Source organism: Camelus ferus, chromosome 26 (assembly GCF_009834535.1).
Source record: "Camelus ferus isolate YT-003-E chromosome 26, BCGSAC_Cfer_1.0, whole genome shotgun sequence".
NCBI classification, from domain to species: Eukaryota; Metazoa; Chordata; class Mammalia; order Artiodactyla; family Camelidae; genus Camelus; species Camelus ferus.
The window spans coordinates 4,808,759-4,836,741 of NC_045721.1; the positions used below are offsets into that span (position 1 = coordinate 4,808,759).

The following is a 27,983-nucleotide window of genomic DNA, read 5'->3' on the forward strand; positions in this document are numbered from 1 at the left end:
CTCATTTTACAGACAAAGAAACTGTGACCCAAGGATGTTAAGTCATCTGTGCAAGGCCACACACCTGCCAGTTGGCAACGCCAGATTGGAAATGAAGTCTAACTGCCCAGTCGCTGCTCCGGCCAGTTCTGGTTGGACCACGCGATCTTTGGGAGTTGGGGACACCAGCCGTCACCTACCCACCCTCAGACTGGAATTCTCCAAGCCCCGCCCCCGCCCGCGCCCGCGCCGCGCCAGCCCCGCCCTCGGCACCCTGGAGCTCCCCTGGGCCTGAGCGTCGGAGGCGGGCCCGGCACTCGCAGGTGGGGCGGGTGGAGGGGCGTGGCCATGAGGGGGCGTGGCCGGAAGCCTTAAAGTGGCCGGGGCGGCGGGGCGGGCCGTAGACGCCGCGAGTCGCGGCGATCTCCTGTTTGCTTTCTGTTGGACCGCGGAGCCGTCACCATGTCCCTGGCGGCCTCGGCGGGCAGGGGCCTGGGGGCCGTGTGGTCCCCAACCCACGTGCAGGTGACGGTGCTGCAGGCGCGAGGCCTGAGGGCCAAGGGCCCCGGGGGCACTAGCGACGCGTACGCGGTGATCCAGGTGGGCAAGGAGAAGTACGCCACCTCGGTGTCGGAGCGCAGCCTGGGCGCGCCCGTGTGGCGGGAGGAGGCCACCTTCGAGCTGCCGCCACTGCTGTCGGCCGAGGCCGCGCCCGCCGCCGCCGCCACCCTGCAGCTCACCGTGCTGCACCGCGCGCTGCTCGGCCTCGACAAGTTCCTGGGCCGCGCCGAGGTGGACCTGAGGGAGCTGCACCGGGACCAGGGCCGCAGGAAGACCCAGTGAGTGCGGGCCGGGGGCGAGGACGCGTGACCTGGGCTGTGAGACCCTTTTTGAGTGTGTCTCCCCAAGGGGACGGACGGGGCGAGGGCTTTCGAGAGGGATCCCCTCGACCAGTAACAGTATTCTCACCTAGCTTCACCTTGGGCTATCCCACCCCAGCTCTCTCGGTATGTGGGCCCTTTGAAAGCGGGGTTAGGGGTACCGGGGGCGTTTTTAAATCTGCAGGACCGCACTCCCCGCCTGAAACTTAGTAATCATTTAATGAACTTTTGATGAGTTGAAAAATGCATGTGGGCTTATTAGTGTGGGTAGAGTGTATATTTGATATACGCATTAGCTTACGTGGAAAGCTTCCTGGGTATTTCACTGTACCGGACACTTGGAGAATGGCTCGGCCAGGGCTCAGGGAGGATTAACCGGAGCAGTGAAACCCACTGACACTATGGCCCTAGAGGCTCGCCCAGGGACAGCGCTGGGCGTTACAGTGCCTGGTGGGGGGTGGGGGGTGGGGGGTGCTGAGGAGTGGGGAATGCTGGCTGCCGGGTGAGGGCTGTCTTCCCCAGCCCCCACCTCACTGCCGCCTAAGGGGTTGGTCGAGAGAATTTGCCCCTCCCTCCCTCCTCTCCTCCCCCAGGAATACTAGAACAGCTTGGTCTTAACTTTCAGAGCGAGAAATACTAAGCTTGTTTGCCCTGGGCCGCGTATCAGTAAGGATTTCCCAGTGATGGCTGGAGCCCTTGGCCAAGCTGAACTGAAAAGTAGGCATTGTTTCTCTCTGGAGTTTGTCACGTTGTCTCCAGTCCTACTCGGGGTGGTTGGCTGCTCACCTGTGGCTCCCTTTTCAAGACTTCTGTGTTAGGGTATCACAATCCTGCTGGGAAATCACTCCAGCGTGTGACCGATTTATTGGTTCTCTCTTGCAGGTGTTTGGAATGGAACATTTGCTTATGCTCCTCTAGTATATCAAAAGCTAGCCTTGCTTAACTTAACTGGTTACTTTGCTGGACCTTAAATATGCAAGCCAGTCATGTTATCACCTAATTCCTGCAGTTTATGAAGCACTCTGATTCACACTGTGTTTTAGATATAAACAGTGTTTTAACTTTCTGTGGTGAAGGAGACAGGAAAAGCCAGATGATTTCAAGTGACTGGACTCCCTTTTCTGTAGGGTGCTTGCAACTGTAATACCTGCTTCCCTTATCTGGTCAGAGATGAATAGGTATTTCTGAACTCAAATCAGATAAAAATAGACAGCCTCAAGGTGAAGGTGGATGGGGTATCTTTGAGGCATCGATTTACAAGCCATGAGGTGAGCAGCTGTGTCTTTGCTGAGCAGGGCTGAAGCAGTGTTAATTTTCCGTTTGATTAAATGACATTTGGGGCCTTGGGTTGGCTTCCTTTCCAGCTTCAACTCGGCACTGTTGGCCATCTTTTGTCTTGTCCTATCCCAAGATGTGCAGATCTTATATCTCTGCCGTCTGTTTTTTACGTGAATGTTTTATTCCCTGAAAAGATAGATCACATCTACCTGCCAGAGATGGGGATTCCAGATTTCTGGGTCTGGTGTCCACTCTGGCCCTGACTCATTGTTGGGCTTCGGGCAGCTTGGTCTCCAAACACCCAAGTTTCCCTATTTATAGATGGAGCTTGTGGCCAGCCTTAATTGATGTTTATAAGATGTTTCCAGTTTCCTGTATTAATGGAGCCCAGTGTAGAGATTCAAAAGGGTCTGTTACTGCTTTGTGAGGAACGAAAACCTCCTCAAGCTCCTTATTGCAAGAAGGATGGTGGGGGGAGGGTATATATAGCTCAAGTGGTAGAGCGCATGCTTAGCATTCACAAGGTCCTGGTTTCAATCCCCATTCGCTCCTCCAAATAGAGATAAGTAAACCTAATTGCCTCCCCCTCATAAAGCAAAGAACAAAGAAGCGTTCAATCTCTGCATCTTCATTTTCCTCATCCTCTCCGATGTATTCCCAAACCTAGGTGATTACTCCCATCTCTATTAGACGAGCTTATGCCCACTTAGTATCAACTTGTGGGAAAATGGTGCTTAGTCGATGTTTTTTATTAATAACTGCAAAGGATGTCATCTTTGCTCCTCTAGCAGTAGATGAACTTGCAAGCTTTCTATCTGTCACTTCCTGGGACTTCCAAAGTCCTGGGGGAACCCAGTTGAACTAAGCCTGTCTGGCGTCCTGGTACATCACCTGCGTGCTCAAGGTAGCTGAAATTTGGAGCACGAGATATACACTGAGAGGCAGAAGTTTAACAGAAAAAAACTGGTTGGGCTAGGAAAGTCATTTGAATTAGTTATTAATGGTTGTGACTCCACCTTAGACATTAAAAGCTAGAAACAAAATAAAAGCTCAAATCTTGGTCTATAGGTTGGTGTGGGTGTACATGTGCTTGTGTGTTAATCTCTGCAAAGAAGAGTTGCTGCTCTGGAGTATGACTTTTTCTTCTCCCGTGGGCCCCTGGAGCTGAAACTTAAGGCGTTAAGAGCTAACTTACTAATATTTCCATTTGTTCTCTTGATAAGCCCCCGTCTATCACATATTTGGAGTCAAAAGACTATGCTTTTTGTAATGACTCAGGTTGTGGGGACCTTGTTTAGTGTGATGACACAGATCTTTAAAACACGAAACAGACTTTCATATGGATAGGATACATTTAACAGGGAAGTGTGTATGGCCCCTTTAGTTAAGAAGAAATTGATATGTATAAAATAGATAAATAACAAGTTTACACTGTAGAGCACAGGGAACTATATTCAATATCTTGTAGTGACCTATAGTGAAAAAGAAAATGAATGTGTGTATGAATATGTATGACTGAACTATGATGCTGTACGCTGGAAATTGACACAACATTGACTATACTTCAATAAAAATACAGAAATAAATAAAAAGAAGAGATTTAAATGAATTGGTTTTGCACTGATACAGTTGTTCCTCATATCAAGGGTGACTGGTTCCAGGACCTCCTCTACCCAGGGATACCAAAATCTGTGGACACTCAAGTGCCTTATGTAAAATGGCTTAATATTAGCATTTAGCCTCCGCAGTTCTCTTGTATGCTTTGTCATCTCTAGGTTCCTTGTAATGCCTAATAAGATGTAAATGCATTGTAAATATGATGTAAATGCCATAAATAGTAGCCAGTGCAGCAAATCCAAATTTTGCTTTTTGGAACTTTCTGGAATTCTTTTCCCCCAAAATATTTTCGATCCAAGGATGCAGAACCTGTGGGTACGGAGAGCCAGTTTGTGTGTACGTATCTGTTAAAGACCTGGGGTCTCATTCAGTTGGGCCTTAAATGAGGGTCAGTTAAGTCCCAAGATCATAAAACAGACATGAAGCTGAGAGGCAGAATCAGGTGACCAACATGTGAGATTCTCTGCTCTGCTCTCTGGTCTTGTGTAGTTTGGGGTCCTAGACTGATTTAAGAAACAAACAAAACCGTTTTAGGATACTAAGAGCAATAAAATTGGGGGAAATGCTCTCTTAAAGACAGATTAAAATATTCATTCAGGCTGCTGCCCAGAAGGCCATTGTGTAACTAAACAGCATGAAATATAATACTGTGATAGCCTTCCAGGTTGAAGAGTGAGTGAGTGATGAAGAGTCAGTTTCTTGTATCTCTTGAAGTATGAAGAGGGAATTTGGTTGCATACAAGAGGACTTGGATACTTATAAAGGCGAGACACTTGGGAGAACTCTAAGTATAGTAAGACGGTGTAGTAAGTTACCAAAGGAAATTCAGGTGATTAAAAAGAAGGTCCAGGTAGTTGTTTTTCTTGGAGATTTGGAGGCAGAGAAATAGATGAGCAGAGATCTAGAATTCACAAATTTGTGCATGTATCTTTGAGTTTCCTAAGCATGTTTAGCTTTTTTGTAGCAGACTGGAAAATCTGAGCAATGTTGTTACTAGTTAGGTTTTTCTTTGCTTGGGATTCCCCTTAAAGATGACACTGGGCCTCACTGGAAACCCTCCCACCTCTGACCCGGCACCGTCCCCTCCCACCTAGCATTGGAAACTGATAGCTCAGTGCCCAAGACCAGTGATCTGTGGGCTCTGGGATCCAGCAGGGGAACGAAATGACTAAGAAGGGGGAGGGTGCTTCAGAGTCACTGTTTCCTCATGTTTTTTGTGGTCTGATTTGATTATGATCATATTTGTAAGACAATAGCATGGGGAAAGTTCTAACTTTTTTTTTCCCCTTGTCTTTAAAGTTCATCCATACTTTTAGTAAATATTTTTTAATGTCTACTCTGTACTAGGCCCTGGGTATACATTGTAAACAATGATGAACAGAACAGACATGATCCCTGCTCTCAGGAAGCTCAGAGCCTTGTGGGGGATATAGACAGTCAACAAATGAACACATAAATAACTGTGTGTTATGATAAGTTTGGTGGAGGGAAAGAACAGGGTTATCGTAAGAGAAAAGAGCAAAAGGGACATAATGTAAAGCAGGAGATTGCAGACAGCCTCTCTGAGGTGGAGATCTGAAGGATAAAGAGGAATTTTTCTGGTGAAGGGTAGTGGTAGGGGGAGCAGCCTGTGCAAAGGCCCTGAGGGAGGAACTCCTAGGAGGCTGGAGAAGTTGTGTCGATTGAGGCTGAGGAGGAAGGCAGGAGCTTCATTTAATAGTGGTGGAAGCCACTGAGTTTTGAAAACAGAGGGGTGATGTGATCTAGTTTGTGAAAAATCACCGTGGCTATTGGGTGGAGAACAGATTTGGAGCAGGCCGCGCCTGGAATCAGACAGGCAAAATGGGAGGCTCTGGCAGTAATCTAGGCAACCATTGGTGGTTCGGGGACCAGGGTGACGGGTGTGGTGATGGATGGAGGTGGGTGGATTTCAGAAACACTTCAGAGGTTCCGTTGGCGTAATGGCGATGGAGTGGATGTGGGTGGGGATGAGTGAGAGGAAGTGATAAGAATGAACAAATAAAATAAGGAGAACTTGCTGTTGAAAACGAACCAGGAAATGGTGGCTGGTTTCTTTCTGTCACCGTGATATGAGAGTGAGGTCACCATTACAGAGGCAACATGGGCAGTGATGCCTGTGAGGTGAGTCTCATGTTGGAGTGAATGAGCAGGAAACACCACTGAAACCAGGGTGTGTATCTGTGTGTCTTCAGGTACTGGCAGTTTTAACACAGGCCAAGGCTTTGTTTTGTAATAGCATAGCCGGTGGGACCTCACCCTGTGTGCTCCACGGTGAGGTCACTGCTGCAAGGAATACAGGACGAAGAAAAGGAGAAAATAATACACAACATGAGGGAGGGTAAACCCATACATGAAAAATACAATTCTGGACGCCAGGAAGTCCACTATTTAGAAGTTCTTCACATCAGGGAAGGCGCGTGTGCGAAAGAGCCTTGTGCCCTTTTTGTTTTGCTTAAACTTCCTTTTGGTTACAAAGACTTTGGTTGTGTTTCTACAACTGCCATCAGAGGGAGGTTTTTATGAATAGCATCTGTGTCATTTTGATTGTAGTTATTAACTGAAAAAGTTTCTAATTACATTAAAAACAATACATGTGCTTATTAAAATGTCATCAACTCTGACATACTTGCTGACATCACTCTCCCTACCCCCCTTAAAAAAAAATTTTTTTTAAATGGAGGTACTGGGGATTGAACCCAGCACCTCGTGTATGCTAAGTATGTGCTTTACCACTGAGCTGTACCTTTCCCCCTTCTTCCCCCTTAACAATAATCTTAGCTATCCATTAAACTGCTACAATTTTAAGTGCCATGTGCATCTCACCTTTTGGAGGGATGTGAGCTCTGGTTTAGCTCCAGGGGATTAAGACACCCTCGCCCCAGTGGAGGGAGTGATAGGAGTTCATTCAAGGCCTTATCTTCATCTCAGAGCAGTGCCTGGGTGGCCTTTGGTTCTGGATCTGGTGCGGATCTCTAAACCTCAGGGCCTTTGAATTCCAACAAAATTAACACTCAGATCCTTGTATCAGCCCTTGACGAAAACCAGCCTGCTGCCTACATCAACTGTCTTGGAATAAACTTGGTGAGTGGGTTCTGCTCCCCTTAAGGTGTCCTCGGGTCATGCCCCAGCTGGCTCAGGAGGAGACCAGGCTGGACGCTCACCCACTGTCCCCCTGGCCAGGGATCACTTCCATCTCGTTCTTTGCTGTGTGACCTGGCCCAGGGGCTCGGACATCTCTGGGTGAGTGGCTGCGGTCGTTTGCCCTGTGGACGTGGAGAACTGTTTAATCTCACATTAGGCCTTGGATTAAAGTCAAGGGGTGGCCGCAGTAGGAGGTCAGAGCCCTGCTTCTTTCTGTTTCCCGGTGTCCCAGTTTGGGGGATGGCTTGTTGTCAGCGCCCCTGCTCGGCACCAAAGAACCTGGTCATGTCACCTGCAGCTCACGGTGCCTTTGGCAAAGGAGCTGCTCTTAGCCACTAATGAGACGAGAAATTCCTTTCCTGCAGGGAGAGGTCTGTAGATAATCTGTTAGAGAAAAATCAAGGGCTTTGGTCTCCAGGGTGTCCCTGAGGGACACATTTAGGAATGTGCCCGCAGAGAGAAAAAAGGCAGCGGTAATTAAGTGTCTTTTCCTGGATGCCGGCCTCTGAATGGAGCAGAGGGAAGGCTTTTATAGGAAATCCCAAAGAAACATTTCTAGAGGTGTGACTGCTACACACTTCACTTCTAAAATTCTCTTCTGTTAAAAAGGACATGGCTAGCCTGGGGAGAACGAGTGAGGCTTCCAGAAAGCCTGGTGTGAAAAGGCCTCTTGTGATCATAAAAAAACAGGGCATCTGCTTGTGTGTGAGGGGCACCAGCGACAGGCGGGTCCTGGGCTGTTTCTTTAAGGGTGTCGCCTCCTACAGCCCCAGTCCTCTGGGGTTTTCCTTTTCCTTTTTACTAACCATTTATTGTTAGAACAGGATTTTAAAATGCTCTGGATGTGTGGTTTTCCCCTCCTCTTTGGGACTTACCTTGATTACAAGCTAAAATCATGGATGCTTTGCTGCCAGAACTCTCACAGAAAGGAGCATAAGTCTGTCTTTGGGTAGAGAGTGGACTGAATGTTCTTTGATGTCTGTCCTGCTGAAGTTTGTATTCCTTGATCCTGACCAAGAGGTGGTGGACCAAACCACTGCATATTCTTTTTCCTTCCTTAATGTCTCTTTGCAGGAGTCACAGAGGACCCCCTGGCTGCCGCGAGACTGTTCTTTGGCAGACCTCAGAGAATACGCCAGTGGCATTTGTATTTGGGCAAGAGGCGAGATACCTGATCTGATGGTAGACTATTATTAACATTTGTGGCTTTTTGAGATATGATCAACTGAAAAATTGTACTAGGTGATTGGAGGAGCAGTGGACATTTATGGGCATTTTTCTCATTCTTACAGAATCTTAAAAGACCGATGCCTTTCCTTTAGTCTTCACCTACAAGGAGTTTGGGATTGCTTTCAACTTGGGAAATATGTCTTTTGATCCTTATACTTTACCCAGTTATGTCGTCTTGGCCTATGTCTGAAATAGCTTGGGGACCCTCTATTTCTTGTCTCTCCCATCTACAAAGAAACCCTGTAGAATTCTATCTGATGGTCATGAAATCTTGTGATCAGTTCCAGAAAGTGTATGCTGATCATGGTATTTTAAAAAATCGTGTGTACTTTTTACTTCTGGAAATTGTGTCCTACAAACTGATTTTACAATTGAGTCTTCTCCTACTCCCTTCAAATGCAGATCATTGTTCTTTGTGTTTGCTGGCCTAAGTGTGGATCCTTAGGAATACAGTCAGTCTGAACTGTTGATATTTTAAATTCCCTTTGAGAGCCATGTGCACGGGTGAACTGTGGCATAAACGCACCTCACAGAATCCCATACAGCCATTAAAAATGGTGAGTGTGAAGACTGTGAGACAATTATATTTAACACACTACGACGGAATTGCATGTGTCTTACTAAGTCATAATCATAGCTAACACTTATGGAGTGTTTAAGTGCCAGACACTCTTCTAAGCTCTTTACGTATATTTATTATGCCATTTAATCTTCGTAACATCCTTTTTTTTTGAAATAAACTCATGTTTATTTCTATTTACACAAAGTTCCAAATGTAGTTTAAATAAAGGTAGATCTTAGTATTGTCTACCACTTCCACTAAGGAGGTGGGTGCTTTTAACCCTGTTTCAGAAGAGGAGCTGGAGCCACAGAGAAGTTAAGTAAATTGTCTAAAGTCTCTCGGCTAGTTATTAAAACGTACAGCAAAAAGACTTCAAGAAAATACATCAAAAGGGAATGAGTGGTTGGATTAACACATGTGTCAGTTTTTTTAAACATATTAAAAAAGTTTTTCTGTAACCTGTTTTAAATTCTTTCTAAGGGAATTTCTGTAGAGCAAATAGTATAGAAAGATCAAAAGTCTTTTCAACCTGCTTTTTCTGTCATCTCTTCTTTACCATTGTCATTTACCAGCCTTTTAGGATCAAATTTGGTGGCTACAAATAGCCTTTCAGTGCTGTCAGAATGGCTGTTTTAGGGATTAGGGTGAAAAAGGAGCCATTTGCAACCCTCAAGGTCTACCAGCAAGTAGCTGACAGTGGGCAGAGGAGACGGTCCACCTCAGGAGGCAAGGCTGGCTGATTGGTGATTCTGTATTCAGAGTTAGATAATGAGGACCAGCTACCTGGGTCAATAACAAAACTCGTTAGACTGCTTAGCTTCTGCAGGGTGCACACCATGAACATTTTATAGGTCATAAGCACCTCAGTTCCTGTTTGCTACGCATTGCTTCTAGGCTACCAGGAGAAGAGGCTGGGCCTTTTCCCCATGTGGAATCACTCCCTTTCAGAACCCCTTGTACATGTTCTCATCTGCCAACCCCACATGACTTGCAGCCTTATTTTTATTCCCCGGGGAAAACAATGAACTGGTTTTTTAAATTTCTCCGTCTAAGAAAGATCGAGTGCGTCCTCCATCTCAAACACTGCACTCAGGTGCTGCTCTGTTCTTCCTGCTTCCTTCCTCACCTGAGGCCATCATCCCTTGGGCCACGAAGCTTGGTTACCGTGGGGCTGACTCATGCGACAAGTCATTGTTGAGATTTTGCACAGTAAGGGAAAGAGGCAGTCCACCACTGACCTTGGACCCATGGACGAGGATCCCTTGAAATGAACACTAACACGTAAAGATGAAGTGACTCGTAGAGCTGATGGTCTTCCTTTGCCGTGTCTTTCCTGGAGCCTCCTGTGTCCAGTGGGAGGGTGCAGTGTTAATTCATTTTACTGAGTCCCCAAGTAAGTGGTTCTTAGAGCCCCTGGGGATTTAAATTAGCTGAGAACCTTCTTTGTGTGTGAGTCCGTATTTGTGATGAAACTGTATGATTTAGCAGGAGTTTCTTTTCATGTCTAATTATTTTCTCACGCTTCGTAGTCAGGAAGAAAAAGCAGCAGTTGTTTCAATGTGGCAAACCCTCTGGGATGTTTGGTGAGCCTGCTCCCCATCCCACTGGTGGGTAAGCTCTTCAGGGCAGAATCTGGCCTCTTCATTTTTTGTTTCTTCCTTTTTTTTTTCCGTAAAAAAAATTTTTTTTTCTTTAAAAAAAAAATTCTGACCTCTTCATTTTTATTAACAGTGCCTACCATGTAAAAAACATTTGAACCAAATCTTTGAAGCCATCATTTCTCTGTGTCTGGAATCTTTGAAGCCATCATTTTTTCTGTCTGCGTCTACCCTCTGGAATGTTTCAAAGGGAAAACATGTTTGTTTCAGCTGCAGGCGTACCAGTCAGTCCTTCACAAGTGTAATCCCGCGTGTCCGCAGGGATGCACTGTGAGACCTTTCATTTCCCAGTGGCAGGAACCACACGGCCCTGACTGTCACATTCTGATGGAAGGCCCCCGGAATCAGCTTCCTCGTGCTGAGAAACAGACATTCAGAGGCAAACCAGCCCTGAGCATGGGGCACGCTTGGGTGGTTTTAGCTGTTCTCAAAATGACTGTTTAAAAGTGCAGATTTGACAGCGTAGTTCCAGGCACTGGTTCTCCAGCCGGGGCCACTCGGGAGGCAGATCCCGTGTTCTGTGTCCTGCGTGGCTTCCTTCCCGTACCCAGCTCGTTCTTTATTACATCCCCTTGCTGCTCTTAATAAGACACCTTTCTGAAAATGTGGAAGACTTAAATGAATTTTCCTATATTTTTAGCAGTTGCCGTCTTGTGTTTGACCAAGAAAACCAAAACCCAAAAAACTCCCAAACAGTAAGGCAGCCTGTTTGGATAATATGCATTTTGACTTGTACGTATATTCCCAAGATCCTCACTTGACTGAGGGACATGGAGGGGTCTGAAGACAAGTTTTCCTTCTGAATCATTTTGTATGATTTGAATTTTTACCCTTTGCCTGTTATGACTTTCAAACACAGTTGGTATACGTTTCCTGTCACTTTCTATGTATTCAGAGATCCTTTTTTCGTTTTGGAAGAACTGAGTTTTAACTCTAAGTACAAATGATTATTTGCTTATAGAAGGGGTCATTTTATTTTTTCCTTTTTTTGAAAGGTTGCAGGAATTTTCTTTTTAAAATATGGGCTTAAAAATCAACTTGCTCCATTGGGATTATGGCTTGCTTTCTGTACTCTGCCCTTTGTACTGAAAAACCCAGCCCTGATTTCTGAGATAATGCAAGCTTTCTGGGTAGAGATGGGACACACCCACCCCTGCCATCACATGCTGTGTGTCTGTACCTGGGACCTGATTATTTATAAACTACTTCCGTGAGGCACACTGAAAGTCTAATGGACAGAAACACTTAAAATTTGAACCAGTGCTTAAATGTTGAAACCCACAAATATGTTCTGGTTTGGAATTTCTTAGGGTGAGATATTTACGGATCGTGGCTTTCACAGATTATCAAGTTATGCTTGTGTCAAAGCCTCCTTGCTTACGCTGTTTGAATTTAATGATCAGGATAGTATTGCTGGAAGAATTCCTGCCTTCCTTTCCAGCTTTAATAAATCCAGCACAGATTCACATGGGCTGCTTACCTGCCTGTGATTCCGTCTGCTGTTCACATCCTTAAACAGCCCTGTGGCCACCTGGTCTTTGGTTTTAGGTTTGCTTGTGAAAATAAGCAACAGGAACAGTCCAAAGTGCCTGTTTACACCTCCTAGTGGTGTTAGAAGTTTCCAAAACAAATCCCCCTCTGCTGCCCAGGGATTGAACTGGTACATCAGGTGGTAACAGGCCTCCAGGAGGATCCAGGAGTTGGTTACAGCTTTGTTCAAAATAAACAGACTTTGGTGCCGAAACTTTGGGGAAGGCGGCCCTTCCGGGAACTGGCAAGTGGCATTCTTTGAAGGTCTTTTCGTCCCCTGGGAGGGCAAACAGAGAGGCTGTGTGGAAGAGCTGGGAGAAGGCCGTGACCGATGCCCCACCCCTGGGTAGAGAGGTGAGGCTCTCTGCTTGTGGCTAGTGTGGTCATCTGAGCCTCCGCATTCAGCTTTCAGCAACTTCCCCCTTTCAGATACTTACCATTGGTATTTACAGAAGCGAACCACCCCTCATCACCAAGGCTACCGTTCAGCACATGACTGTCAGAAGAGAAAGATACAAATAATCCTCTCAACATCTAAGTGACAAATATGCAAACTGTTCCAGGCCAGGCCACGGGAAATGTATTGGAAAGACCCTCGGCTGGGCTGGCTGGCGGGGTGAGTCTGTCTGCATCTTCCCCGCCTCCAGCTGTGGATGGTAGTTTTAAAAATCATAAAAGATTTCTCCTAGAGGTCCAAAATCGTAGCTCACATCATTTTTTCAGATCTTGGCTGTATTTTGTTAATCCAATTCAAGTCCTTCTTGATGACTTTGTATGCTGGACTTTACGTGTAACCTTAAGAGTTACGGTGGATGCCAGCTACAGTGGGCTTTCCGCCCATCTGTTATTTTAGGGCACAACTTTGAAGCTTAAACCTTCCTTAGAAAGAATTTAAATTTCAGACCTCTTTCCTGTGTGTTGTAAAGGGGGTGGTCAGCAAAGGTGAGTTAGGAGGGAACACAGGGCAGGAGTCTCGGTGTGAGGGAAGGGACCTTTGGAGAAGCTGCAGAGCTGGTGCAGAACCCTGGCTGTGTGCCCTTAACAGTGGCAAGACCTTGTACTAGATCCCTGACTTGTGAGCCTCGATTACCTCATCTGCAGAGTGGGTGTAACAGCGACTTCAAGTCATTCTTGTGAGCCTTGAAGGAGGGTACTTCCCAGTGTGCTTCTGCTCCCCTTTAAGTGTAGGGCGAGCTCAGATAGTGGGGGCAGCGATCTGCCCTGTGAGCAAGACAGGCTGGAGGTGAAAGAGGAAATCCTGCTTCTTTGGGCAAAACCATCATTTCCTTAAAGTTCACGGCCCTCAGCTCTAAACTAGGTCTCTGAAAAGAGCATCAGAATGTGGGTTCTCAGTGTGAGGGTGACCCTGGGGTGGCCGTGGGTAGACTGTATGCTTGGACTTGTTGGCTCTCTGGAGGCTGGGCAACTCACAGGCTCATCCTTGCAGGCCACCGGGTGGAAATAACATGGGAAGATTTCCTTTCTCTGGTTTGTCTTTCAGTGCATTTGGGCCGGTATATTATCATTTGCCTTGTTGTCACATGGTTTGCAAATGACCAAGAGAAGTACTTGAATAATGCTTGAAATATTCTTTTTGCTGATTATTATTATTATTATTGCTGTCAGTTTCTCATTTTTTCTTATTGTGTTAAAACACATATAACAAAATTGGCCATTCTGACCATTTTTAAGCATACAATTCTGTGCATTAGGTACACTCACATTGCTGTGTAACCGTCACCACCGTCTATCTTCAAAACTTTTCTTTTCCCAACTGAAACCCTATGACCTTTAAGCACTGACTCCCCACCCCACCCCAGCAACCACCATTCTCTTTTCTGTCTCTTGACTGCTCCAGGCACCTCGCATGAGTGGAATCATACAACGCTTGTCACTTTGTGACTGGCTTATTTCACTTCTTTTACTTTAATAAATATTTTTAACTCTGTCTTATATTTTCCATCACTCCCTGGCAGGGACTGTTCAACTCTCACTTTCCTCTGAGATGCCGTTGTAGACTTGCATTGTACCTTAACTGTGTGTTGATCTTTGCATTTTTCCTACATTGAAGGAAAAAACCAGTCATAGGAAGTGATCTGATGGAATGTTTATTTTGTTCTTAGAAATACCTCTTTATTGAATCAAGATTTTAGGTGACTACACACTAAGTAGAGGGTCAGATCCCATCTTTGCCCAGGGGGTGTCTTCTCAGAAGTAAAGCTGTAAGTTCTGTCCTCCCCACCAAAGAAGAGAGGCTGGGCTGCGTCTGTATGGGGGAGGGGGGTGGCTGTGAACATTGTGGCAGCCCTTCAGTTCAAAGGTGACCTCTCAGCCTTTCTCCTTGTAGGTGGTATACCTTGAAATCCAAACCAGGAAAGAAGGATAAAGAGCGAGGAGAAATTGAGGTTGACATCCAGTTTATGAGAAACAACATGACCGCTAGCATGTTTGACCTTTCCGTGAAAGACAAGTCTCGGAATCCGTTTGGGAAACTGAAGGACAAAATCAAGGCGAAGAACAAGGACAGCGCATCAGATACCGCATCAGCCATCGTCCCCAGCGTGGCACCCGCGGCGGACAGTGATGACGAGTCTCCTTCCAAAGACAAGAAGAAGAAGTCAAAGATCAAGACCTTGTTTTCCAAGTCCAACCTGCAGAAAACGCCACTCTCCCAGTCCATGTCTGTCCTGCCCACTTCAAAGTCAGACAGAGTGCTGCTTCGTCCTGGAGACTTTCAGTCCCGGTGGGAGGATGATGACGAGGATGAGTCGTCCTCTGCCTCAGATGGTGAGTTTCCTCCTCCTTCCTCTTACGTGGCCTCTCTCTCTCAGCTTAGCTAACTTTGCTTTGGGAGAGAAGAAACAAACAAATCTTAAGAGAAAGATGCTAATTCAGCTCTTCAGTTATTAAAATGATGATGGTGGTGATGGTGGTGATGTGGTGGTGATGTGGTGGTGATGATGGTAGTGGTGGTGGTGGTGGTGGTAGTGGTGATGGTGATGGTTGATGGTGGTGGTGCTGGTGATGGTTGATGATAATGATGATGGTGGTGGTGATGATGGTGGTGGTGGTAGTGGTGGTGGTGGTGGTGGTGGTGTTGGTGGTGGTGGTGATGGGTAATCCTGGTTAGGAAGCCTTCTCTATATAACTCTGGTTTCTGTGTAAATGCCTTTTCCATAATGTTGGGCTCTATGACTGACGTGCACTAGTACAAGCTTTTGGAGCTAGCAGAATGAATCCATTCAGGAGTATTTTTATTATTAAAGGTGAAACCATGGAACCTGACGGTAATTCTGATATTTCATTAATTCATCGGGTATTTATATTGAGCATCCATGGGATGCATCCCTAATGAAAGCTGAGGAATCCAGTTCCCTTAACTCTGAACTGTGTATTTTAAACTTCAGTTTCAACCACCAAATCCCTGCTATTGGCCAGGTTCTGTGCCTCTACCAAGAGCGCTGCCCTTTTCCTTGGCCCCACGCGGGGTTTCTCAGCCTCAGCACATTGACAGTTTGGGTGGATAACTCTTTGTCGTGGGAGCCACCCTGTACACCATAGGATCTTTAGCAGCACCCTGGCCTCCTCCACCTGCTGATGCCCGTAGCACCCCCCCCCCACCCAGCTGTGACAGCCAAAAATGTTCTCAGATGTAGGCAAAAGCCTCTCCCTCTCCAGTTGTGACCCATCCCCCTGACTTTTCACTTCTCCCCACAGTCTTGTCTCACAAGAGAACAGCCAGCGAGGATCCTAAGCAGCTGAACCAGATCAACTTCAGCCTCCCCAAGAAGGAAGGGCTCTCCTTCCTGGGCGGCCTTCGGTCAAAGAATGACGTCCTTTCCCGCTCTAACGTCTGTATCAACGGGAACCACGTCTACGTGGAGCAGCCTGAAGCCAAGAGCGAGACCAAGGACAGCTCTCCGTCCTCCTCCCCGTCCCCCCAGGGCTTCAGGAAGAAGCGTTTGTTCTCCTCTACGGAAAACCTGGCCACTCAGCCTTGGAAAGAGCCTGGGGAGGGAGGTGCTGTGTCTTCTGAGTCTTCCACAAAGGACTCTTTCAAGTCCATGACTCTGCCGTCCTACCAGCCAAGGGGCAGCGGGGACCTTCGGGAGAACACTGCTCCGGCGACCTTGGAGGCTGCGAAAGAAACCAAAGAGAGCAAGAAACAGGAGAACAAGAAGTCCTCTCTGCTCTCCCTGGTGACGGGGAGGAAGGACGTAGCCAAGGGCAGTGAGGGCGAAAGCCCGTCTGCTGCCCCCAGGAAGGAGCGGGAAGGCCCGCCCTCGGGGGCGAAACCCCGGGAGGACAGGCTGGGGCCAGCTGAAGACCTTGGGAGGAGGTCAGAGAAAGAGCCGGCGGCTGTTGTCTCCGAACGAGGTAGATCCCTGAACCCCTTTGAAGGTGTGCAGATCCCAGAACCTGAAGCTGACCCACAGCCCAAGTCTCCACCCGCACCACCAGTTGCCTTGCCAAGGGCTCCCCAGACCAGAGCTGTGAAACCCCGGTAAGTCTCGGCCCCTCCCTCTGGCCTCGCAGCCTGGCCTACATTAGGGCAGGCCTTGCTTGTTGGTCCATGGTGGTCCGGGTAGAAGTCTGAGTTGTTTCTCAGCCAGTCCCTGCTGCCAGCCGGGCCCACCCGCACGGACTGCAGTGACGTGTCCCCGCCCCGAGCCACTGCAGGTGTGGTCTGTCCCCAGTCCGGCATCTCCCGCGTGTAATCATCTTTGCCGCAAGCATTTACTCGGCAAACATTTTTGCTTCTGGCAAAAGTACCTGGGACTGGTTTGTCCATCTCAGTGAGATAATCAGGCCGCAGTGGAATGCCTGGGTCTTGTAGCCGTTGGGGAAGACCAGGTTTCGGCGGTGGTATGTGCGGAACCTGGTTTATTAAGCTCTTACCGTCCCTCCGGGGCAGATGTAGACTTTCCTCCTGGCACTTTGGCGTGGGTTTGCTGGCCTGAGAGACCCTTGAGAGTTCTCAGTGTGTGTTTACTCTGCGCCTTGTCACAAGAGCCTCGGAGGTTCTGTTTCTCAGCATGACTCACATTCACACGATATTCCTGTGGTCTAGGGTGGGAGAGGCTTTTTTTTGAGATTCTGCCTACTTCGATTTCACACACACACACACACACGCGCGCACACACACACACGGTTTATCTTCAAAGTCTGCCTGTTGCCTTGTGGTGTGCCTTGTATGGCTTTGCACTTTTTAGATGCTTTTTGTTTATCACCAGACAAGACTGTAGACTGTTGCTTTGCCTGGATCTTCTTGTTTCTGTTGCCACAGACCTTTCTGTGGCAGCCGTGCTTGGTGATAAAAGTGTGCCTTTCGTGGGTTAAGCACTGATGTTCCTCTAGCTGCTCAAGGTACTGCCCCCAGTATAAAAAAAAAAAGTTCTCGCCTTTCGAAAGCCTTTATTTTTACATGTTCTTTTTGCCTCTCACGTTGCGTCTGCAACTGACCTGCAGGTTTTATTTTGTCCTTTTTGCAGACTGGACGTGTCTCCAGAGGGTCAGCCCACACCCCGCCCCCGCCTCCTTCCCCGCCCCGGCCCTGCTCTGTCTTTCTCTGCTCTCTCCTCCAGTTCTGATCAGACACCTGTCCCGTCTAAACCGGGGCATGATTCAGAGAGCCAGTCCCCTGAGTCTCCTTCTGTCTCCTCCTCTTTCTCATCCCCCATAGTAGCCCCCATCTCCACGTCCACTCCGATTGAAAACTGGCTGTCCACAGACACGGGCCAAGCCAGTTCTGAAGAACCACCTTCGCTTCTTAAAGCAGAGCTGCAAAAGGAGAGCTTAATACAAGTTCCAGATACTGCTTCTTGGACCAAGGGCTCACTTCCCAAACAGCCCCCCGTTCCGGTGGGTAAAGGAATGGAAGATTCTCCCATGGGGAAGACCAGCCGGAATGACCCAGAACAGTCTTTCCTGACACTGCCTGATATGGGGCAAGAAGAAGAGCTTCTGGGGTTTCCCCCCCAAAAACGAGGTGACATCCCTTCATCTGAAGAGGCTGGAGAAGTAACATCTGCCCTTTCTCTTGGAAGAGGCAGGACTGAAAGCCTTACAGGGGAGCCTCTGATGGGGAAGGACACAGACTCGGAGGGTCCGTCTAGGTCACCTGTGGGGGACACCGCCGGAGATGGCGGGGTGAGTCCTGCAGTTAAAGAAGCAGCAGCCGCCCTTCCCCTGGGAGAGTTGGTCCCCTCACTCGACTCGGAGATGCAGAGATGGGAAGAGATGGGTCTGGATGCTAGCGAGGGTGGAGAGAAGATCCAGAAGTGGGTATCGTTTTCCGAGAAGCTCTTTATGGAAGAGGAGGTGGAGGAGGCCCCTGCGCTCATCCACAGGGACAGAGGGGACCCCCAGGGGCCAATTCGAGAAGGGGCTGTCCCTGGAAATATGTGGGATGCAGGAGAGTCACAGGAGAGGGAGCCTGGGCCCGCTTCCCTGGCGGGTCGCCCTCCCCTCCTATCCTCCCAGGGGGCTTTCTCAGAGGGCCCCACACGCTCGGCCAGCTCGGGGAGAGACAGTCCCCTCTTTAGGACTGAGAGAGACGACACTTGGATGGCTCGAAACCAGAGCAAAGCCAGTGACCATGAAGGTCTGCTGCCTGATCCCCCGTGCAGCCTCCAGTCAACCTGCGAGATGAAGCCCCCAGTTATGGCCCATCTGGACCTGACCCTGCCTTCCATCCCCGAAGTCGCATCGGATGATGAGAGAGTGGATCAGGATGAAGACAACAGGGGTCCAGCCAAGGTGGCGGCTCTGGGAGGAGGGGCTTCTTCCCCAAGCACCTTGCCCACTCGCCCTGAGATGGAGAAAGGCCCCAGCGGAGAGGCCAGCAGGTCAGCAGAGAGCCTGCAGGACCCCAGGTGGGCAGCGCCCAGGGCACCTGCCCCAGCTTCCCCAGAGCAGACTCCAGCCCCAGCAGTTCATGAGCCCCGTCTTGGCGAGAGCTCTCACTTGGATGAACAGCCGCGGGGCCCTGGTGATGGCGAGGAGGCAAAACCCGTGGGAAATGGGAGGCCAGGTCAGCCTCCTGCCACCCTGGCTCCCCCTGGGGCCAGCACCCCTTTTCCTGAGCCCTTTCCTGCCACACACCCTCCCCCCAGCTCTCCACACTCTGACACCCACCACACCAATACAGCAGAATCTCAAAAAAAAGCAACAGCAGAGGGCTCCGCAGGTAAAGTGGAAAATTCTGGCAAGAGGAAGCCGCTTCTTCAGGCCTGGGTCTCACCCTCAGAGACACAGCCGGTCTCAGCTCAGCCAAACGCTGGATCGGGGTCAGCCAAGCACAGGTGAGAGTCGGGGAGACCGTCCTCCTGAATGTTACCAGCACCCTCCCCTTTGCTTCTTGTCTGCAGCTGTTCTGATGGTCCATCCCCCCCGTTTCACTGGAAGGGCTGTCCCCTGGGCTGGGGACAACACAAGATACCCCTGCGTTTGCAGCAGGAACTTTGTAGCAAGAACACAGTAGCAGTCATCTTCAAAGATAGATTAGGGCTCGTTCTGCATGGTCTGATTTGGAGCTCTCATCGCAGAGAAGCACCGTGACCACTCGTTTATTTTAGAGTCTCAGAAACCAGATGACATTGGGTGGGAGAGCCCAGCAGTGCTGAAATCTTGCTCTAACCACCGCCCAGTAGAAAGCAGGCATGTTTGTTATGAACTCTTTCTTCTTCCTTTGTTTCTTTGTTTTTCCCAGTTTGAATGAGGTATAGAAAGTTGGTAAGTTTAACGTGTATGATGTAATGATTTGATAAATGTACGTATTGTGAAACGATCACAAGTTCAGTTAACATCCACTGCCTCACAGAGTCACAGATTTTTTTTTTCCTTGTAATGAGAACTTCTAAGACTCACTCTGAGCAACTTTGAAAAACTAATTCAGTATTTTAATCATAGCCATCGTGCTTTTACATTATATCCCAGAACTTACTTATAACTGGACGTTTGTACTTTTTGACCCACCTTCACCGATCCCTACGTCCCTGCCTCTGGCAACCACCACTGTTCTCCTGACGTTGAGAATAAGACCACGGGTCTTGTGAGAAGGTCAGGACACCCGGCTGTAAGGCATGCCTTGGCTTGCGTGTGGCTGCTTGGTGCTGATGGCTCTCACTTCTGAAGGAATGGTGGCGTGTGAGGGACCGGAGATGCCAGTGCGGCATGTCCCTACGCCCCCCGGCCACCGCTCCTGCTGGCTGCCTCCAGGAGCTGGGCCGTCTCTGGGCTCTGCCGTTACAGACATGTCTAAAGCTTCTGTCCCCTTCTCTTTAGACCTCATCCTGTGAAGCCGATGAACACGACAGCCACCAAGGTTGCGAACTCCAGCTTGGGAACTGCCACCATCATCAGTGAGAACTTGATCAACGAAGCCATAATGAAGGTACGTCTTCTGCAGAAAGAGGTGTGTTAGTTAGGGATCGACAGAACACACTGTCAGACCCACCGTTACACACACCTCCTGGGGCAGCAGGTCATGCTGGGAGTGACTTAACCATATGCCTCTTGTCTCTGAATCATCTCTGGAAGCCCCTGCACTTTCCACTGGATGCTTACTTTTCCCCTTGTAGTTATTTGGCAGCAGCTGAATTTTTTTTGAGTCTCAAGCAACATGATTGACACCAGGACTTCTTTTTAACAAGAGGAAAGCATCACCACCACTACCACCCCCCGCCCATTCATATCAGATACGTTCATTTTCCCACGCGTTTTTTTCTCCTCTTGGCAAGAAAGTAAAATTCTTATATTGTAAACATTGCATAGATAGACTTTTTTGTAACTTTAAGAATGTTGCAAGGATAGTACAAAGAACTCCTGTGTGCTTCTCACCCCAATTCACCAACTGTTGACATTTCAACAGATTTGTTTTCTCACCTTCTCCCTCTCCATTCTCTTTGTATCTATGTACATATTTTTTTCTGAATTACTTGAGAGTAAACTGCATACATCATGCTCCTTTTAAACCTAAATATGAAGTGTCTTATGTCTCCTTGTGGTTTGGTCAAGGCTGCGCATTCTTGGCAGGAATTAACCATAGAAATAATGTTCTCAGCGCGCCGTGTGAAGAGGCCCCTGACACCAGCCTGTCCCATTAGTGGGGTGTTAACTCTGATGCCTTGGTTCAGGCGGTGTCCGCTAGTTTCTTCAGGGCAAAGTTGCTATTTCTTCCCTCGACGATGAGTGAGAAGTGTGTGGGGAATTAATTTCAGCCCATGTAAATATCCTGCTCCTCATCAGCCTTTCTCCATTGCTGTCTGCTGGTGAATATGCTAGTTGCAAAATGGTGATTTTCCAGCTCCATCACCTGCATGTAAACACTCTGAGATTCCTTTTCACTTAGTATTAGATCGGAAACATGTCTGCATGTTGCTACTTAATTATTCTTAGAAATGGTTATGCCATCACCCACTCCCCAGTTGTTGTTAGCTTGTTCTCTGTTTTTCAATATGAATAACACTGTAGTCAACAATTGCTTGCATAGATCTTTTCCCTTCTTGTAGATTATTTCCTTAAGCTAGATTTCCAGGAAGAATATTGCTCAGTTAGAGGATTCCTTCTCTTAAAAGGCTTGGATGATGAACATTAACAAAACCAACCCCCCAGGTGCTCTCTGCTGTGGCGTGTCTTCATCCTGCCCTTTCTGGTTCTAAAATCAGAGGGATTTAGAGTTGTGCCTTGTTGCACACCTCTGGTCTTTGACTCATTGTCACATGGATGGAGGAGAATGATTTACTGAGTAACTGGGGACCATTAACGAGCAAAGATGTGTTTCAAACACGCGGAGAGGAATTTCCTAACTGACCGCTGGGTACTGCAGTTGGTAGACATAAACTTTATTTCTGTTATAGTGCTGGGCATCTGAAAGTTTCATTCAATCAGATTTTACAGTTCCGTGGATTCTAGGATGTCACAGAGTTTTTGTGTTTTTAAAATGAAACTTTTCTCACATCTCCTTCATTCCTACAAGCATTTTTTTTTTCTTTTTTAATGGAGGGACTGAGGATTGAACCCAGGACCTTGTGCATGCTAAGCAGGCACTTTTATCACTGAGCTATTTCCCTCCCCAACTCCCTCCAAGCATTTTTTAACTGTTGGGTGGTGGTTAATGCCTCTGGCTCCGTTCCACCTTTGCCTCCAGGAGCTGGGGTGAAGGTTCACTAAAAGCCGGAGATCTGAGTTTCGGAGACCTGAGTTTCGGGTGGAGAGGCTGAGTCATGCTAACAAACTGTTGCTGAAAACAAGTTAGCGTCTTCTGGCAGCCTTGCCCTCTCTTCCCTTGTGGTGCCTACTGACAGGGCATCGTTGATCAGCATCATTCTCAAAATGATGATCAGCTGTAGCCAGAACTGTGTACCTACTATATTTTAGCCCAAGCTGAAAAATGGACTGTGACTGCATCAGCTCGGCTTGGCTGGCTTCTGTGGTTGTGTGGAACAGGCAGCTTTTGCCTTCCCGGGGTTAACGATATTTACCAGGAAACTGGGTAGAACAGCATGGAAAGGACAATACTGAAAACTGGAGTCACTCGGCAGCCTCCTCTGCCCTCTTCCTTTTACTGTGGAATGCAGCTTGGCTCCAAAGAGAAACAAACACCTAGCTTTCGGGAAGTGAGCAAGAAGGCCCTTGGTTCCCATTCTGTTTACTCTTCAGAGCTCATTTAACCAGGGGCTTATCTCCCAGCCCTGACCAAGACAGCAACTGGCCTTAAAACAAAGGCCACTGCTGCTTATTTTGCTCACAGTTTCCGTGCCCGCCTGCTGCCCCTCTGCCTGGCTGCAGCAAAGCGGGTGGTTGGTCCTGGACCATGGCTAGTAAATATTCTGAGTCAAAGTGCAAAGGTTTCTGGAGATCGCTATTGGCCGGCCATAGAATAGAGTCTTTGTACTAAGGCACAAACAGTGTTTATAAAAATAACTACCCTTTGGAATGTCGCGAAGTAAGAGAGAGGTTCGGAAAAGAAATTGCATAGCTGAAGTTATGAAAAGCTAGCTGAATCACTGCTATAATGGCTTTTTTTTTGGGGGGGTTATTGTTTCAGGGCCGCCATCCTTTATAGATGATTAATAACTAGGAATGTATTATTTATTCAGGTGGCTTCAGCACTTCCATTTGAAAATAATACAGCCAACTAGATCCAAAAATCATCTGTCATATTATATGGGAGAAGTTGGATACAAATTTGAATATACGTCATTATTAGGACAACTATGGGGGAAAAATCCAGTGTGAAAATCCTGGAAGGAAATATGTGACAATGGGCCCTGTTGTTTCTTGATTTAATGGGTATTTTCTGTGCACCTCTTCCTCTCCACGGCCACTGCTCACTTTCTGTAATTGTTGGATTGCCTTTTAATTTTTTTAGTCGTCATCACAAAAATAGGAACTACCAATGATTTCAAAGTCCTACATACTTTCCTCTTTAGATTACAGAATCCAAATTGAATAGCTGTTTGACAGTTTGTAGGAAGTTCCTTAAGTGTACAAGCCTTTTCAATTCTGTGCATTTGCCTTAAGAGGATATTTAGGGATATGACCAAAAGTTTATGTTCATGCATTTAAATAAATATGTTATTATGTAATTATGAAAATTGAAACCAACCTAAATATCCAGCAACAGAGAGACGGTTAAAATATAATGGAATTTTACACGTCCATTTAAAAGGCAATTTTTCTAAAATTGAATAGTGGGAAAATGCTCACAAAATAATAATTTTAAAAAAGCTATAAAACTTGATTCTGTATGATGGTAAAGTTATAAAAAATATCCTAAAGAAACTCAGGAAAAATAAGAAAGAGACCCAAATGTTAGGTGTTGGAGTTATGGGTAATAATATTTTCCGTCTTCTGGATTTGAGATTTTTCTATGATGAGTAATTACTCCTTTTATAATTAAAAACAAAATCCTGTTACTTGGAGGGGAAGATTAATTTTAGTTCATCTCCAGTGTCTAGCTCAGATGCCACTCCATCTTTGGGGGTTGTCCCAAGCACCTGGGTAGCCGTGGTCTCTTGGTTGTCCAGCACCGGGGGCATGTCATCCCTCTCTGGACCCCAACCCCTGGAACCTCAGGTGAAGCCCCAGGTGTGGCGGGCACTGTGGGGACCTGGCCTCGCCTCTCGAGGACCACCTGCCTGCCCTCCCTCCAGGTGACAACTGCTTCTTCCCATCTCCCAAACTCTCCTGCAGACCATCTTATGTAATCAACATTTCTGAATAAATAAAATCTTTTGATAACAGGTATAATCTGAAAACCCCTGAGGACAAATTCTTGACTATTGTTTATGGAGCTTTTTTTCTTGATAGGCTATGCAAACAGGCAGCTTTAAAAAATAATTGTGATAAAATAAACAACACGAAATGTACCCTCTTAGCCATCTTTAAGTGTCCATTTCAGCCGTGTTAAGTACATTCTTATTGTTGTTCAACCAGTCTCCAGAGTGCTTTCCCAGACATGCAACTTTTTGGTTGAAGACTGGGAAATCACCAGTAGAATCATGGAGGTCTAGAAGGGGGACCCCATGAATGTCTGCCTTCAGCAAGTCTAAAGGAATAAAAGGCCCTTTACAGAAAACTTCATCAGCCAACAACCTGTTTTCCACCCAGATCAAAAACGAATTCCCAGGAGACTTAGTCACTAAGAAACCTCTTTCATATTTCTTTCAGATGTTTGACTTTGCTGACTTTATCACTTTCCTCCCTGCTTCTCCCCTCTCCAAAGAAATACAAGCCCTCGGACCCTGCCTTTGCTTACGCACAGCTGACCCACGATGAGCTGATCCAGCTGGTCCTCAGGCAGAAAGAAACAATCAGCAAAAAGGAGTCTCAGGTTCGCCAGCTGGAAGACTACATCGACAACCTGCTGGTCCGGGTCATGGAGGAGACCCCCAACATCCTACGGGTCCCCTCGCAGGTCGGCAAAAAAGCAGGAAAGATGTGAGTCGTCAGCCTCCGGCACCGAGACATTTTTGTGAGTCTGTTTCTGCCCGCTCCCGAGGCCGAGGACTCGGCGTGCCTGAGAGCTTGCGCCCAGGCTCCGAATCCCCCGTCTCCCTTGCCTGTTATCTGGCAAGAGTCCATCCTGCCTGGGGAAGTCAGGTTAATGATTACAATGAATCTTTTATTGTACATTCCCAGGGTTTTCTTTTCAAATGCCACTGTGCCTTTAGCCATGTTGTAAATATTTTATGCCCTGACCAGAGACGTCACAAGATCTGATCCTGGTCCAGAGGGTTCAGATGGCGCTGGGGTATTAATGTATTTTAACGTTGGGATTTTCCTTGTTTGATGTTGAGATTTTTAAAGTACGTCTCTCCCAGTCATTAAAGCTTGAGGGGAGATGCCAAGGACCATGCGATGGGGGCTGTGTTACACAGAACTTTCTTGGCTTTTGAGTAGCTCAGGTGTGGCTTTTTGGCTGCAGATGTGAAATTTTGCCACCAGGTAAACCTGCCTGGTTTCTTAGACATGGTCTTTTTGTTTTGACTGGAGCAGAGGCGTTTAGGGAGCGCCTCTGATGTGCCTTTTAAATTTGGAACAAGCTGCCTTTTGCAAACATCAGCTGCCACTACTCTGTAGCCTTAAAACCCATTCTCTGTCAATCCAGAGGGCCTGTCTGTGGAGGTACAGAAGGGAGACCAGGGGAGTTAGAGTCACTTTGCAGCTGGGGAAGGCGCTCAGAGTCCCTCTTTTTGCAATAGCAGGGTCCCTGCTGGCCGGGGTGGCCAGGCCAGTGCCTTGATAAGGGACCGGGTGACCCAAGCAGTTACTAAAGTGGTTCCACCTGATTTCAGCAGGACCCCTGTGGCCCTTCCCTCCCGGTGCCTTCACTGGAATCCCTGGTTTCCTTAGCAGCTCTTCCCAGCATTTCCCTGCCTTGTTATAAAATCGTGAAGAGCAAGAAGATACTTATTTTCAGACTGCTATATTTTGAAAACTAGATTAGCACATATATATATATATATACATTATATATATTTAATTAGGACACTTGCCCTTCTTAACTAATAGCATCTGTGCAGACTCTTCAGGTACTCTCACTGTTAGTAACCTGATACTGATTAGTAACCTGAAAATACCATGTTTCTGCATTACTCATTTTTTCCCTCCCAGTTTTGACAGAATCTCATCAACTCTCAACATCCCCCATGGGGGACAGGTATCACTGGCCAAGGGGGCGGGCAGGGCTGAGATAACAGCAGTAATTCAACTGGGACTCTCTTCCGTGTTCGTTCTTGTTATACTGAAGTTAAGAAGCAAGATTATTGGCAGCGGAATCCCTTTTCAGGGTCCCATTGGCTGCCACGTGAGTTAGTATCAGAGCACTTTAATCTGAAGGATGATACTGAACTTGATTTACCTGATTAGCTTTTAAGTAGCTTTTAATATAGCTGTTTTATTTAATACTCTCCTCCAGTCCTGGGGACCACTGTAAACTTCTCAGATGACTTGTTTTTTTTTGTAGTGCTATGAAATTTATTTACATCTCTATAAAGAAAGCCGTGTATTCTCTTGAATTCTGAAAATGTATGTGTATATATCTGCTCTGCAATGTGTTTTTTACTTGATGTAAATGTATTTTGACTGTGATAACCCAAGGGCACTGGGGGGGGGGGCAGGTGTGCTGAGCGGTTTCTCTTGGGAAGAGCTGGTGTGAAGGCCCAAGTTCTTCCCAAGAGGTGGTGGCTGTGGAGAGATGTGCTGCTAGGACCTCGGGTGTGGGACTCAGTCCAGGTTTGAGAGGGACATCCAGGTGGAGGCAAACTTCTCTGCTCTGAGATACCACTTGAGAACTGGAGAATGAAGGACAATTTACTTCGAGGGTGTTTGGTTTCTACCACTGCTGGAAAAAAAAATTCAACATGTAGCATTCTGACACCTCTCAGAGCGGGTCACCTGGAGGCCACTGGCTAACAGCTGTCCTTGAGAACTCTACTGTGAGGGAGAACTCACCTGGGAAAGCTGGAGCCTGCTCGGAGCCGGTAGCACAGGCTGGGGGGTTGGAGGGCTGGAGCTCCTGCAGCTGGCGCGGGGCTGAGGGCTTACACCCATCTGTCTGCACAGAGAGAGCCCAGATTTGCCTCTAGCTGCTGTTAGTGCTCATGGAACTGACGGGCCCTGGGAGCGGGCCATGCTCTGGAGAAGCAGGAGCAGCTTGCTCTCGGCCTTGCCTGGCTGCCCTCCGGGAAGAGCAGTCAGAACTTCAGGGACATATCTGATGAAATACCGAACACCTTGCAGCGAACTTCAGTTAGAGGCCAGCTTGCTGAAAACATGTCAATCCTTTGCCCGGTTGTTTTCATATCATCTCAGTCCTTGGACTTTGGCAGATGTCCCGCCCACCCCTTTTATTTCCTGAATGTCAGCCTCCTTGGGTAGCAGAATGGAGGCGCACGGAAGTCTGCCATTTGCCATACAGACAGGTGAACAGTCATGACCCCGGGTGGAGGGGTGTGTGCATGGTGAATGGGATACGTGTGTGGGTTCCAGCTTTGCTAACAGTGGGGGCTCAGAAGGGCACAGAGGGAGGAGGAGCCATGACACTCAGCCACAGGCTGGATTGAAGACCAAAGGCAATTTAATGTTAAATGATACAGATCTTCCTTCCCTGGGCGCCTTCTCCCCATCAGCCTTTTTTCCTTTTTTAGAACTACTCAGCAATGATCCCTCAAGGCTGTGAAAGGTCTGTTGCCTTAGGTGGAGCGCTTAACCTGCTAGTATTCATATCAACCTCAATCCTGTGGTTGCGCCTGTCTATTATGTGAGCTACTAACTTGACCTCTTCCTCCTTCTGATTGAAAGCCCACCCAGCATTTTTGGATTATAGAATTATTATTTCCTGCTTTGTTACTTGGGGAATTTTGAATTTCTTTGGTTTTGTCTTTAAGAAGTAACCTAAAATTTCCTACAACACTAAATAAAATGGTACTACCTTTCAGAAGTTTGTGTCTGTAGTTTCATAATGGGTGCACTAAAAATTTCCTGTCTTCCTGGAAAACCTCTTGCTGGGAGACCAGTGTTTGTCCCCTCACGAGGGTCTCTCGCCTGGATTCCTGCTGCTGCCACCTTGCCTGGCAC

At 47.4% G+C, this 27,983-nt stretch overlaps 1 protein-coding gene across 4 annotated transcripts; it reads left to right on the forward strand.

The window, feature by feature from the left end:
• Positions 1–369: 369 nt before the first annotated feature.
• Positions 370–27,846, forward strand: RAB11FIP1 (RAB11 family interacting protein 1). Of its 4 annotated transcripts, none has more exons than XM_032468789.1 (6): positions 370–818; positions 14,245–14,684; positions 15,615–16,401; positions 17,390–19,201; positions 20,184–20,292; positions 24,628–27,846. In XM_032468789.1, the coding sequence occupies exons 1-6, from the start codon at positions 442–444 to the stop codon at positions 24,844–24,846; spliced, it is 3,744 nt and encodes a 1,247-aa protein (XP_032324680.1). In that variant the 5' UTR covers positions 370–441; the 3' UTR covers positions 24,847–27,846. The 4 variants fall into 4 exon arrangements, with proteins under 4 accessions (XP_032324680.1, XP_032324681.1, XP_006183418.2 ...); XM_032468790.1 differs by having other exon boundaries at positions 24,573–24,829; XM_006183356.3 differs by lacking the exon at positions 17,390–19,201.
• Positions 27,847–27,983: the final 137 nt, after the last annotated feature.